Below are 13,730 nucleotides of genomic sequence, written 5' to 3'. Positions count from 1 at the left end.
TTTTTAAGGATTATACTCCAGTTACAGTCATTCTAACATATTGGCTGTATTCCCTGTGTGTATCCTTGTAGCTTATTTATTTTATACATAGTTGTTTGTACCTCTTGAATTCCCTAACACTATCTTGCTTGTCCCCTTCCCCTCTTCCCTCCTAGTAAATAGCTTGTTTTCTTTATTTCGGAGTCTGTATCTTTTTTGTTAGATGCACTAGTTTTATTTTTAGATTCTACATAATAAGCGACACCATGCAGTATTTGTCTTTTTCTCTCTGACTTGTTCCACTGAGCATAATAAGTCCATCCATGTTGCTGCAAATGGCAGAATTTCATTCCTTCTTGTTGAGTAGTAGTTCATTGTGTATGTGTATATACTCCGTCTTCTTTATCCATCCTGTTACTGGTCCCTTAGGTTAAAACTTGTTATTAAATGGAGGTAGAGAGCTCTTGTTTTGGGAAAGAGTGAAATTGTTCTTGGAACAAAGCAGTGACATATAATGTAAGATTATTGGGCCAAAAGTAATTTGAAAAAAAGTCAACTTTTACCGTTTTCCTCTTCATCTGAAAACAAGGGAGTCCTTTCTTCCAACTAAGAGTTCTAGGTTTGAGGTAGCTGGTTCTCGGGGTGGGAACTGGGGGAGACTTATTTCACATTCTTCCTGTTATAGGTGATAAAACTAAGGCCCTAGATCCTCCTGTGTGTGCGCTAATTATAGTTGCATTTTCTTTATACATATTATGATGCTGCAAACATGATTGTGCAAATTTGGCATTTCTCATTTTGTTCAATACATAGTTGGCCTTACTCACCCCACCCCCTTTTTTCTGTTTCTTCTTCTTTTTTTTTTTTTTTTTTGCTGCTGGGAATGGACATGGGAGAGGGCCTGAGGTGGGGAGATGGGGCTAGGATTTGTTGTTGCTTTCTTAGTTGATTGAGAGAACCCTGTTCATCAGATGGCATTCCCTTAAGTCATTTACTATTCTAAGTTTCCATGGGTTAATGATTTTTTCACTAATAAAATTGTTAATTTATTCTGAAAATACAAAGTATTTGTAAAAGCAAATGCCATAGAAATGAGTATGTAAGCAGTGTGGCTATGCTAAGATTCCTCAGTCAGTCACAGGATACTGGTCTGAAGCTAGAGAGACTAAGACATTCTACAGAGTGGTTTTAGCACTGAGCACAGCCTAATCCCTAAGACGAAATTTGGCAGTTTGTGTAGTTAATTTCCTCTGGCTAAATATTGTCACTGATAATGCTTTTCTCCTAAACAACAAAAGGTGCCAGCTGATGGCAACTGCAAGACGCAGCTCAGTGTTTCTTTTATGAAACTTCTCATCATCCTGCATGTGCTGTCAGACTCCACTGCCGCCTTGCCAGTACCTCCTCCCTGGGAGCTGTACATCCCTCATTGCCTGTCTCTTACAGTTGAGGGCAGGAACTCTGTGTATATGTTTGCGTGTGCATGTGTGTATGTGTGTTTTAATCTGGTATTCCTAGTAGTTAGTGTAGTTTCAGCAGGCCAAGAATATACCACTAAATGTCTGTTGAGAAAGGAGGAGTATGGCTGTGAAAATACTCAGACATTCCTAAAATTTCTAAAGAGAGGTAGGTGTGTGCATATGTGGGCACGTCTGTATAGAGTGAACATCATGATAAAGAGGACAAAGTATTATATGTTTGATGTTAGCATTTAATTTTATTCTACCTTTCTATAGGTCAGGGTCCTAAATACGTAAAAATTTTTATCAATCTACCGCGATCTATGGATTTTGAAGAGGCAGAAAGAAGTGAGCCAACTCAAGCTCTGGAACTAACAGAGGATGATATTAAAGAAGATGGTATTGTCCCTCTTCGTTACGTTAAGTTTCAGAACGTTAACAGTGTAACCGTAAGTAGTGTTTCATTCAGATGTATGCAACGGGTTGTGGGTGACAATTTATGCCATCTTCAGTGTCCTAGCTGATTCAAGTTATTCTTAAAAATGGTTCACTGTCCATTTGGCTTGAAATGCATAAAAATGTCTAATGAGCTAATTGAATTTTCTTCTTTTTAATTCATCTGTGTGCCCTAAAAAGGAAGGTGGATTTTTTTAATTTATAGGTTTGTCAAACATATATATATATGGCATGTATATGCCAACTTTTGTTAAAAGTTTATGCTAGGACATTTATTCTTAAACCAGATACTCATTCTTCCTTCGTACCTGGTAATGAGTGAGGATACGTTTCTAAAATCCAATTTACTTTTGAATCGTGTAGTGGCCATGATCTCAGTAAAAACTGACTTTTTAAAAGCATAATTTTGTATTACCTTAATTTACATTACAAAATCAGCAGCTTTTTAGCAGTTACTAATTGCTTTTTTGAATTCTAGTATTAAACCCAGCACATGCTTCTAAACCACCTGTCAACCAGAGCCCATTCCATCAGAGCCGGGGTTTAGGAGGGTTAGAGTAGAATGCCGAGAAAAAGGAGTTGGAACCAGCACAGAGTCACCGGAGTACAGACTTGCCAAAGGAGTGTAATTTCTTTGTGTCAGTAGATTCCGGTTTTGTAAATTAGAAGAATGCTATAGCTGTGTTCATTTTGGGAAGCTTTCAGTGGAATTTCACAGAATATACTTAGTGGTAAGATAAAGGATTATATTGAGTTTTGAGTAGAAGTATTTTACCTGGATGAAATTAAAGAAAATGGTTATATCAAACTGGAACACTGGTTATGAAATATTTTCTTGACTTTATTCATTTGTAACATATTTACAAATATTTGTTACATATTTGTAGCATTCAATTAATAACACCTATTGCTTTATGTAGTGATGGGAGGAAGGCATTTGCTTATTGGAAAAAGCCCTTTAAACCCAGATATCCTAATGTAATCTCTTCTGTCGTTGAGATCATTGAACATAGTTACTTTGTGATAGGTTCACAGTCTTTACTGTGTCCTATTAAATCATACTTTAAACTCAGCATTTTAGTCAGTGACTTAAGTCCAGACACACAAAGCACACCTGTCACTTTTGATGATAAAGTTGAAATCGAAGAGACAGTTTTGATCAGAAAGTCTAATCAAAATAAGTATATGAATTTTTAAAAGAGTAAATATAAACTGTTGTGCTTAGATTAAAAAAGCATTGCAAATAAATAGAGAACTACTTTAATAGTCTGCTTATTATAGACTTGAAGTTTTTAATTGATCAGCTCAATTCGAGATGAACCTGTGGTTGCCTAAAAAAGCAACAAAACTGATTTTCATCTGAAAATGGAAAAAGAATGTTGCCCAAATCAAGAGAGGCAATATTCTTAAGTAGACAGCATCTTGAGTATTATTTTTAAAAATGGAGCAAATTTAAATAATCCAGTGTATTGAAGAAGAACCTATGAGTAAAGCGTCTGTCTCCTAACATGCTGAGGGAAATTTTAAATAGAAAGTATAAAAGAAGCAAGCTTAATAAAACATGCAAGGCACAGTATGGGCTTCCCAGGTGGCTCAGTGGGTGAAGAATCTGCCTGCAATGCAGAAAGCGCAGGTTTGATCCCTGGGTTGGAAAGATCTCCTGGAGAAGGACATGGCAACCCACTCCTGTATTCTTGCCTGGAGAATCCATGGATAGAGGAGCCTGGTGGACTACAGTCCACGGGGTCTCAGAGAGTCAGACACGATTGAAGCTACTGAACACGTACAGAGATGAGCTTAAAAAAACATGAGAAGCAGAGGGTAGTTTTAGGAACTGATTTCCAGCATGCTCTTTTTTCTTTTAACATTTTAGGGAATAGAATGAATGATGGCGTATCAGAAAGAATATAACTGCCAAGATTTTCTTCAGTAAAAATTGTGATTTTGGTAAAATTTCAGTAACATTCTGCCCATTGTAATCTTGAGTTTCATACTCTTTCAGTATTCCCTGTAAATAATTTAATTTTGACCCTTCAACATTATCATGCCAAATCATGCAGAGCTTACATATATAAGTATCCTGCCATGATCCCCCTGGACAAGGTAAGAACAGCTGAGCAGACAGAAGAATTAATGATGCTATAGGAATCCTAGTGTAAATGTAATTTGGACTAATCCTTATAAAGAATGGAAGGTATTTTTATTAATAACCTAAGAAAATTGATTAAATGTTTGAGCATGTTTATCAAAAAAGAAGTGTAATCATTAATGGTAAAATTATTTGTGTGTGTAGATATTTGTTCAGTCCAATCAAGGTGAAGAAGAAACAACAAGAATTTCATATTTTACTTTTATTGGGACTCCAGTCCAGGCAACAAATATGAATGACTTCAAACGAGTAAGTTTGTTTAAATGATATCTAGGAGAAATAAAAATAGTAATTTTAAAGAAATAATTTTAAAATTATCAAAATCATATTATATCATGAAATCTTATAAACAGAACAGTAGGGTCTTCTAATCACATTTTTAGATTTCTTACTAAGAGAAGTCTCTAATAAAGATAAGTCTCATTGACACAGTGTCTATTAATGAATGGCATCCAGATAAGAAGGTATAAATTATTGTTTTGTTATAGAAGGTAGTTAGGGATAGTGAAAAATTGGAGTACATTAAGTCATTATTAGTGACTTTTTAAGAACTTTTGCTTGCTTATATTAAGATTTTGATTATCATTGTTTCTGATGAAAACATTTAAAATGACAATGATTTTAATCAAGAAGAATGGGCTCCTTTGCTTCACCGATATGCTTTCAAACCATGTCTTTGTGCTGAAGAACACATTTCAGCAAATAACTCTTCAGTGAACAGGCATATGTGTTCAGTGGCTTTTTTGGTTTGGTTTTTGTTTTTGAGGACATACTCCTAAGGTTTGCATAAGAATTTATGTTACCATGGGACCTTTAGAAATGAGAGCATTGTACTTCTAGCTGGTAACGATTCCTGAGGATGACTCTTAAAATATACAACCACAGAGCATAGATGTGCCATCAAGAACTTTATCAGTACAGAACCCAGTTGCTGTACTCAGATTAAGTGTGCAGCAGCACATGAGATGTAGGTATTGCAGTATTTCCGATGGCTGCATCTGGCAGGTGGTCTAGAACTTGGGATGATTACTAAGAGAGGAAGCACATAAGCGTTTCCCCAGGGCTGCCAGTGTGTGGAGGAAGAGGCACCTGGTTTACCAATTTAGACCCCTGTTTTGGGAATTGAAGCCATGAAACACCCAGAAAACTCATTCTTTTTGATGAGGTTTGATTTTAATTCAGTTGCAGGAAAATAAAATTTCTTAACAGTGGATGAACTTATGAAACTGGACACTGACAATAGATATTTTAACATCGTTTTCCAACTGCTGTCTTCCTGTCTCACAGCGTAGTTAACTTTTGGGAGCTGTAGGAACAGTTTTGTTCTTAGATCTGTCATGTGGGATGTTTGACATACGCATAATGACAGGTCAGAAGAAGCAGAGATTAAACATCTACGCTTTTATGATACGAAGTGTGCTGCACTGGGAAACTGTGAGCAGCAAAGACGTTCTGGCTGCCTGCTCTGCTCCTTTGCTTGTTTGAGTCAGATGCCGTTGGATTTGGCTTTAACCGTGCCTTGCGTAGTTTGCTTCTAGCGCAGTTCTTTCCTAAGATCTGTTACTCTAAATCCCATTATTTCCTCTGGTTTCCTGGCTTCTCACCTCAGCTTATGCTACTTGATTTCCATGTTTCCTCCAGGTAACCCCTACACTTACTTATCTTCTTACCAGCCTGCCATCCAGTTACAGCTTTTCTAGTGTGCATTAATAATTGCCCATCTCAGGGTGCGTCCACCTCTTTAACATCCCCTCTCCTATCCCTAGCTCTTCCCTGGTGGCTTAGTGGTAAAGAATCCACCTGCCAATGCAAAAGATGCGGTTCAATCCCTAGTTCAGGAAGATCCTCTGGAGAAGGAAACGGCAACCCACTCCAGTATTCTTGCCTGGGAAACCCCATGGACGGAGGAGCCTGGTGGCTACAGTCCATGAGGTCACAAAAGAGTCTGACATGATGTAGCAACTGAACAACAGTTCACATCTCTTCCAGCCTATTCTCTTTTTTGACTACCAAACTACCTTTTTTGACTCTTTAGGATAGTAGAGGTATTTTTCTTTTCTTCTTGAGAGTATTTCTGTTTGTTCTATAATACTATATGTTTAACTAGGTACTTTTTTTACCTTATTAAAAATGACTGTAGAACAGTAGTACTCAAAACTTCATGGTCCCAGGCCACCTTTACACTGTTAAAGATTGTTGTGGGCCAGTATTTATCTAATACTTACCATCTTAGAAGTTAAAACTGGGAAATTTAAACAACATTTATTAAAATTATTGTGTTAGCACAAGTGATTTTTTAAAATTAAAATACTTATTTTCCAAAACAAAAACCAATTTTGTGAGAAGAACATTGTTGTACATTTTGACAAATTACTGTATACAGTCTAGTAGAATTCTCTCATTCTCATATTTGCTTCTGCATTCAGTCAGTTTTGCTATCATAAGTGATGTAGCCTCTGGAAAACTTCATTGTATATTGTGAGACAATGAGAGTTAAAGAGGCAAATAACAGTTTATTGAGCATGATTATAAAAGCACTTTTAACCTTGAAGACTCCCTGAATGGGTTTCAAGGTCACCCAGCTTGGATCACACTGAGAACTGCTGCAAAAATTATGTAACAGTGTAATGGACTTCCTTCTTGGTGTTCTGGACTTCTTAATCTTTTGCTTTTATAATGTCTGAAAAATTTTGTTTGAATGGTTTTCTTATGTATATTAATGTTACATTTTGTTCCAGTAGTTTCTGAATGAGATTGCACTGCTTGTGTCCTTCATTGTCCTGTAGTGTTATTTCTCAAAAGTAAGCTAATATTTTAGTAGTTTTCATATTGTGCTAAGCCAGCAACTTTAGTGTAGGAAAGCTACAGTTAAAAAGCAGCTTATGTTTAACTGAAATTGGCCTTATTGAGAGTCACTTATTAAAAGCCATCAGTGAGTTTGGATTCTAGTGAAGGAAGTAATAGATCTGTGCTCTGATCCTTGTAGTCCCTGTGGTACTGTGTTATGTGTAGTCATAATCTCTGATAGTAACAAGTTTATATTGTTAAAGGGTAATGCCCTAATGTTTGGAATGTTAATCAATATAAATCAAAGCTTAGTTCAGGGCAGCAGTGGGCACTCTAGGTAGAATGGAAAACAGGAACCCTGGGCATGGAACTGAGATGGTGCAAGTCCTTCATTCAAGGACAAGTCAAGTGTGGCACTTTCTCTTTACTTATTTAGTCAGTTTGACTTTTAAAGGCATTCCACACAGTAATTAGAATTTAAAATTTCAATATAGATTTGGCAAGTGTTTTATCAGCACAGACAGGAGAGTTACCTCTCTGTGTAGTGAAGAGAATTGTATAAAATGATTTTAATGAATGATAAAATAGAATTATGTAGCATTTTCAGTTTCTGTTTTTATGTTGCATGAGTTGTTCCTAGTTAATTTTAGTTCTCAGAATGTCATTGATATTCTCCTTAGGTTATTAAGATGACAGAAGCTAAGGTAATGCTGTTGAGTCTTGGTTGTGGAGAGAAGTCTTAGACCACCTCGCCTACTCTTACAGTGTTAGAAGGTCATACTTGGCAGATTTGGGAGGCTAGAACATACCTTCTGTTTTTCTGTTTTTGGCTCATAGGAGGCATTGTGCTCAGATTATAATATATATTTAGGCTATCTGTTGTTGTAGTAAATGTATTCTGTATATTGCAGCATGAAGAAAGCTTGCCATTTAAATTGGAAGTAGATGTTTTCTTTGCAAAAATATGCTCGTCACATGGTTTGCTTTATTTTAATACAAAAGTAATAGAAGTATTCAGAACTGAGCAAAAGTGAAGGGGCTTCTGCTTCTTAGGGAATGAGGTGCATGTGAACAGCAAAGCAGATTTTCTGTCGTGGTAATAGAAATAGACTTTTCTTAACTGGCCATTCACCGTATCAGCTATTTTTGTAACATTTTTGTCTTTATTTTTCAGCTTTTTTAATCCAACTCAAATGAACTAAAATCAGAAGATTTTTAAAAATGAAGTAATATAAAGATTGACCTTATCTCACTCTACTCCCCTCCTTGCTTCTCTGCTCATCTAGCACCTGTCTGCTCTCACCCTTCTCACGTTCTCGCCATTGCTGGGGCAAGATTTCTACAGCTTCTGTCATCTGGATCAACCCCCTTGTTACCTAGATTGCCTCAACCATCTCTGTCTTCAGATCTCTTCTAGTCGATGTTTCTCAGTTCGCTTTATTTAGTTTGAGTTTTTGTTCTGATCTTGCAACTGGGCGCTTTAGTTTCATTACCATACCAGGTTACTCACCCAACTTTTTGTTTGTTTTTACTTTCTCCTGTTTCATTTAATTTTGTACTACATTTTGAGAAATAATATTGCAGTGAAACTTACATTGTCATAAATATTTTTAAATAGTTGGATAATGTTTTAATCCGATCTAAAGTTTGTATTTTTTAGAAACGGTAGAATCATTTTGGAAATGAAATATGAGCAGTTTCACCAAGTTCTTTTACATCAGAGCTAGTGTAATATATTGATTAGGCTGAAATTGAGAGATACGGGTTTTCTCATTGGAACTGTAGCCCTAGAATCTTTTTGCTGATTAATTATGGGCCTGTCCTCTGCTTTGCCAACACAAGTGAGTTCAAGGCCAGTTGAAAGACTTACGGACTAAAAGTTAGGCTGAGTTAAAATATTAACATAGACAATCAATGGACTCTATTGAATAAATATTTTTGACACCTAATTTTGATGTACCAAAACTTTTGTTTGTCAGAGGTGTAATATAAAGACTTTAAAGTGAATAAAAGAGCTTTACTGTTGGGGTGAGAAACTCCTTATTGGAATGCTGAATTTCTTCTTTTTTCCAGAGAATACACATTGGCAAGTTGAGAGTTATCAGCCTGTGAAACAGTATGCAGATTCATGTCTTCTACTGTATCACATCTGCTAAAATGTTAATTTTTAATATTAATTGTTTTTGTTTTCTTTTGCTTAATCTAATAGCTCTGTGTTTGTGTGTTCCCAAGTGATATAATGATCAACAATGCTTTCAGTGTTTATCTGCTTAAATTCATTTGTGGTACAAATAGCGCCACCTCCCCTTCTTTCTTAGGAAGACTCCCTCCTCCCCCGGCTCTTAAAACCTGAACTTCTTACTCTCGTCTACATACTCTTTTATGAGACTGTCTTCTGTGTCGTTTTTGGCTTTTTGGACTTTGTAGCACGTGGTTTCCTTGGATTAAAGAGGAGTTATTTTAAAGCAATAAAAGTGTTTTTCCTCAAGATGGGGAAAACAGCATTTCTTGTAAAATGTGATTAGGAATTCAGTAGGATGGGTTTTTATCATCTTTTCCCATGAATCTGGGATTCCCAGAATCCCAAGTTCTGTTTTAGACGAGATTTGTACTGAAGATCTTTGTGAGTTTTGCTTGATTCAGACACTGCCTTTTGGATCAGAGTCCATTTAAAATATGAAAATTGTACTTACAAATGTACATAGAAATTTTGTTATATGTAAATATATGTTCAGTGGCTTGCAAGTAGATTTCCTTAGAGGCATTTCTGCCATGAGAATACATTATTATGAACTTTAGGTTTAAAGTAAATTGTTTGATTAGAATGTAGTTTTAGAACCTTCCCATAGAGGCTTTGTTTTCTAGAACCATTGTTAGAAATCAGATTTATTCATTACAGTTTCATGCTACCACGTTTATAGCAACCTAGGACATTTTTTAAACCTTCCCATAGAAAATTTTTCTAATCATTGACTGAACCTATATTTATTCTTTATATTTTAGTAGTATATTTTAGTAACCAGGATTTTTTTTAAATAGAAACTAGGCAAAATTAGTCATTTTTAATCTGTTTTCATTGCATGTCTACATATTGATAGAAAAGTCTAGAAACCTGTCATCTTGGGCATGAAGACATAAGTTTAGCATACTCTTCTAATTCTACATTATTTTGTGATCAACATTTGATATCTAATTGCCTAAAAATAGTATGCCAATATGTTTCACTCATGTAGCATCATCTTTTTATTAACTTCTCTAAACTGTCAACCTTGTTTTGAAAAGTTGCATTACTTTTTCTTAAAACAGTGTGAAATACCAAAAATAGCCTGCATGTATTTTAGTTTTAATTTCTAGAGGCTGGGAGGGGAGGGAGTGTCACGGTTTGCTTCAACAGTGAAGATACACTGCATGCCAAAGAAATGCAAATACAAAAATTAATATAGGTTTTAAAAATGATAACAGTAGTATTTTGAAAATAACTCGTGTGTCTAAATCAATAAGAGGTATATATAAAGTTATTTTTGTTCTTCCTAGGTAGTTGGAAAAAAAGGAGAAAGCCACTAAAGGTACAGAAGACACTGGAAGACCATGTTGCAATCAGATCTACAGCTCCTGGATAATTGCTTGATTCTCGCCAGAGACTTTCAATATTTCATTCATTTCCATTACCAATAAATCATTGCTTTTGTTCAGATGGTATCACTAGTGTTTCTCTTGTAACCTTAATACATGCAGTTGTAAATAAAAATAACTACTTTTGCCAAGCTTAATTTTTGTTGTTCTAAATAAGTATTTTCTCTTTCCATTTATGTGAAAATTGGACACCTTCTGATTTTAGCAGAGACTTCAGTGTCTGATAGTGTGTTGATCAAAAGCCTGTTTCCCTCCTTAGAGGAGCAGAAGTGCTTTAGGAACTGAGGCGTGTGTGCGCGTTCATGTGCGCACAGCACGTGATTCTGACAGGTGGACTTGGAAAGGCTAACTGTGTTAGACTCATAGTTTGTTCAACAGCAGTTGGGCATCTGGGCTATAGAAAACACCCACATTATAAACTACCAGAAATAGATTAGTTTAACGAGACTTAACTGTTCCCACCTAAGACTGTCAGAGGGAGCACAGATTTGATACCCTTTTGGATAGACTTAAAACTTGAGTCATCTTTATCAACGTATGTTGAAAGGTATGTTGAAAATACATGTTGAAATCCAACAGTAGGAAAAAATAAAAGTACTGTGCATTCATGAAGCAGCAGGAATTGATATCTTTTAATGAAGTATTTATTATTTTAACTACCAAATGATGCAGTGTAAATATACAGAGAACTTGGTTTAAGGTTGAAAATGAATTGGCCACGTGTATGTTTAAAAGGTCTTTTACAAAAGGCTGGCAAGACCATCTGTTCCGTATGACTTAAGAATCTTAAACTATAATCTAGAAAGGATTAATTTTTTAATTTTTATATTTTTAAAACTAAAATTTGATTTTTAAATTTCTCTGAGTATTTTAAAAATTCAGTGTTTGAAAAGAATATATAAGACTTAATTTTGATTCAGTTAATAGTAAATTTGAGGGCCTATTTGTCTAGGACTATGATCAAGATACTGATTTGCCTTTGAGACACCAATGTATTTATACGTGTTTCTGAAAAATAAAAATTATGTCCAAGTTTTTGTGGTAATCACTTTCTGAAACCCTAGTGTCGCTAAGTAATGTTTAGTTTCTTTGTATGGAAGCACATGAGCTGGTCTGTGGTGATGTCTACATAGTATCTGTATTTCCTGATTATGTTGCCTTGGATCAAATGGAAACAGAAAGGCAAGAAATAAAATAAATAAAAGTTTATAAAACACTGCTTAGTAGAGACCATCTCAGATTAATCATGCCTGGAATTAAGGGCGAGATTAATATCAGAAGTTTTGTTTTACAGTTTGTACATTTAACAAAACCTCTTCGGGTAATTGTTGAAACTGCCTCACCTTAAGTATTGCTGACCTCATTTTATTTATGCTTACCAATTTGAAAGTCCAGTGAAAATAATTTCATATTTGTACAGGATTGGACATCAGATTTATATTGTTTATGTGAATTTCCTATAACTCAGTTGATTGCATAATACAAACATTTCATAATTATTCAAATTGTAAACAGTGAGAAGTGAATGTTTATAGGTAACTGTAGCATGTTTCACTACAGGAAGTTTTACAAATAAACATGCGTAGTTGACATAAATTACCAATCTGAAATGCTGATGTTTCTCCTATAACTGTGTGTGTATACCACACACACATACGTACATACATTTGTATATGTAACACTGAATTTTTCAAATGAATAGGAAGAGCATTTAAAAAATGTAACCCTAGTTATTGTAACTGAAACCATCCATAGATAGTATTTTCTAGAAAACAGCAAGTTTATTGTTTGTCAGACGTAGCAAAAAACAACCACAAACAACTCACAAAACTGTTCTTTTGATTTTACTTACATTTTACATCAGGATGCATGCATTATCTGGTGTGAAACAATAATGAAATAGCCTATCTATAACAGAAACAAAAATATTTCAATACACAGTCTTTGTCACCCTGAGGCTGAGGGCAGGAGTAACAGACAGGCTATCTTACTCTTAGGCCTGTGGCAGACATTTATGGTCCATTTTGACCAAATTTTCCCCTAGGCTTGCATTGTGTTCTAGAAACTACTTAATCTGTGAGTTGAAAACAGTCTGCTATCTTTGTCTCAAGGCTGGAGGCCATATACTACATACTAAAGGAAAACAGGAATACTGTGTTCACTTAGCTCTAACACCTCATTTTTAGAAGTGAAAGTGTATTCTATAAAGTTTGCCAAACACATTGTATTTTGTAATATATAGTATGTTAGGTAAGTGATTTTAACATACAAATGTTTTATTCCTTCACTAAAGCCTATTGCCTATGGCAGAATATTGATCTCATCTTAAGCATCTTTTAACTTCAGGTTTTTAGATTTTTTTAAATGTATTTAAAAAAATTTTATTGGCATATAGTTGATCTATAATGTGTTAGTTTTACGTGGATAGCAAAGGGTATCAGTTATGCATATATCTACCTTCTTATTTTTTAGATTTCTTTTTAATGTGGACCATTTTTTCAGTCTTGACTGAATTTTTTCAGTATTGCTTCCGTTTTATGTTGGTTTTTTGCCCGAGAGGCATGTGGGATCCTAGCTCCCTGCCAGAGATCAGGGATTGAACCCACACCCGCTGCACTGGAGGGCCAAGTCTTCAATACTAGACTGCCCGAGAAGGCCCCGCTTTTTAAAGATTCTTTTCACCTGCAGGCCCCTACCGAGTGCCGAGCTCCCTGTGCTGTACCGCAGGTCGTCAGTTCTATACGCAGTGGTGTGTGTATGTCAGGCTTGGTCTCCCAATTCGCCCCTTTACCCCCTGGTAAACGTTAACTTTGTTTTCTGCACTGTTTTATTTTTAGATCAGTGCTTTTAAAAAAGATGCCCTACCTCGATAAGATTAAATGGGCAGAGTGATTTTACAGGTTAGTAAGATACTTTTAAACTCTGGTCCATGCCACATTAAGAAGTGGAGAAGGTGGAACTAGGTCCATAGGATCGCTGTAGAATTCCTGTATTCTCAAATTGTACACAGCTTGGAGTAATATTAAAATCCTGATTACTACCCTAAACCTGCCAGAGTATTTCTCTGAGGAAGTTTATTTATGAATTTTATAAGTTGAACAGGCCAGATTTATTTGTGAAACATGACTTACTCCTTACACTGGGATGTGCATTTGAGATGCACATTGTGCTACTCAGGAGCAGGGTCCTGAAGTTTGACTCTGCTCATCCTACTTGTAAGCTGTGTCATGTTGAACAAGTAGTCCAAGAGCTTTAGTTTCCTCTTG

At 35.5% G+C, this 13,730-nt stretch overlaps 1 protein-coding gene across 2 annotated transcripts in view; it reads left to right on the top strand.

The window, feature by feature from the left end:
- TXNL1 (thioredoxin like 1) overlaps window positions 1-10,523 on the top strand; it is a 43,137-nt gene extending 32,614 nt beyond the window's left edge. Inside the window, exons 6-9 of one of the 2 annotated variants that reach the window (XM_061400299.1) lie at window positions 1,716-1,888; window positions 4,189-4,293; window positions 8,905-8,947; window positions 10,366-10,523. In XM_061400299.1, the coding sequence (XP_061256283.1) occupies window positions 1,716-1,888; window positions 4,189-4,293; window positions 8,905-8,943 (317 nt within the window). In that variant the 3' untranslated portion in view covers window positions 8,944-8,947; window positions 10,366-10,523. The remainder of the gene's footprint in view (window positions 1-1,715; window positions 1,889-4,188; window positions 4,294-8,904; window positions 8,948-10,365) is intronic. The other variant, XM_061400300.1, reaches the window with a different exon arrangement.
- The last annotated feature ends 3,207 nt before the right edge of the window (window positions 10,524-13,730 follow it).

This window comes from Bos javanicus, chromosome 24 (assembly GCF_032452875.1).
Source record: "Bos javanicus breed banteng chromosome 24, ARS-OSU_banteng_1.0, whole genome shotgun sequence".
Lineage (NCBI taxonomy): Eukaryota > Metazoa > Chordata > Mammalia > Artiodactyla > Bovidae > Bos > Bos javanicus.
Note: the sequence above shows the minus strand (reverse complement) of the source record. Positions and strands in the feature narration are given on the sequence as shown.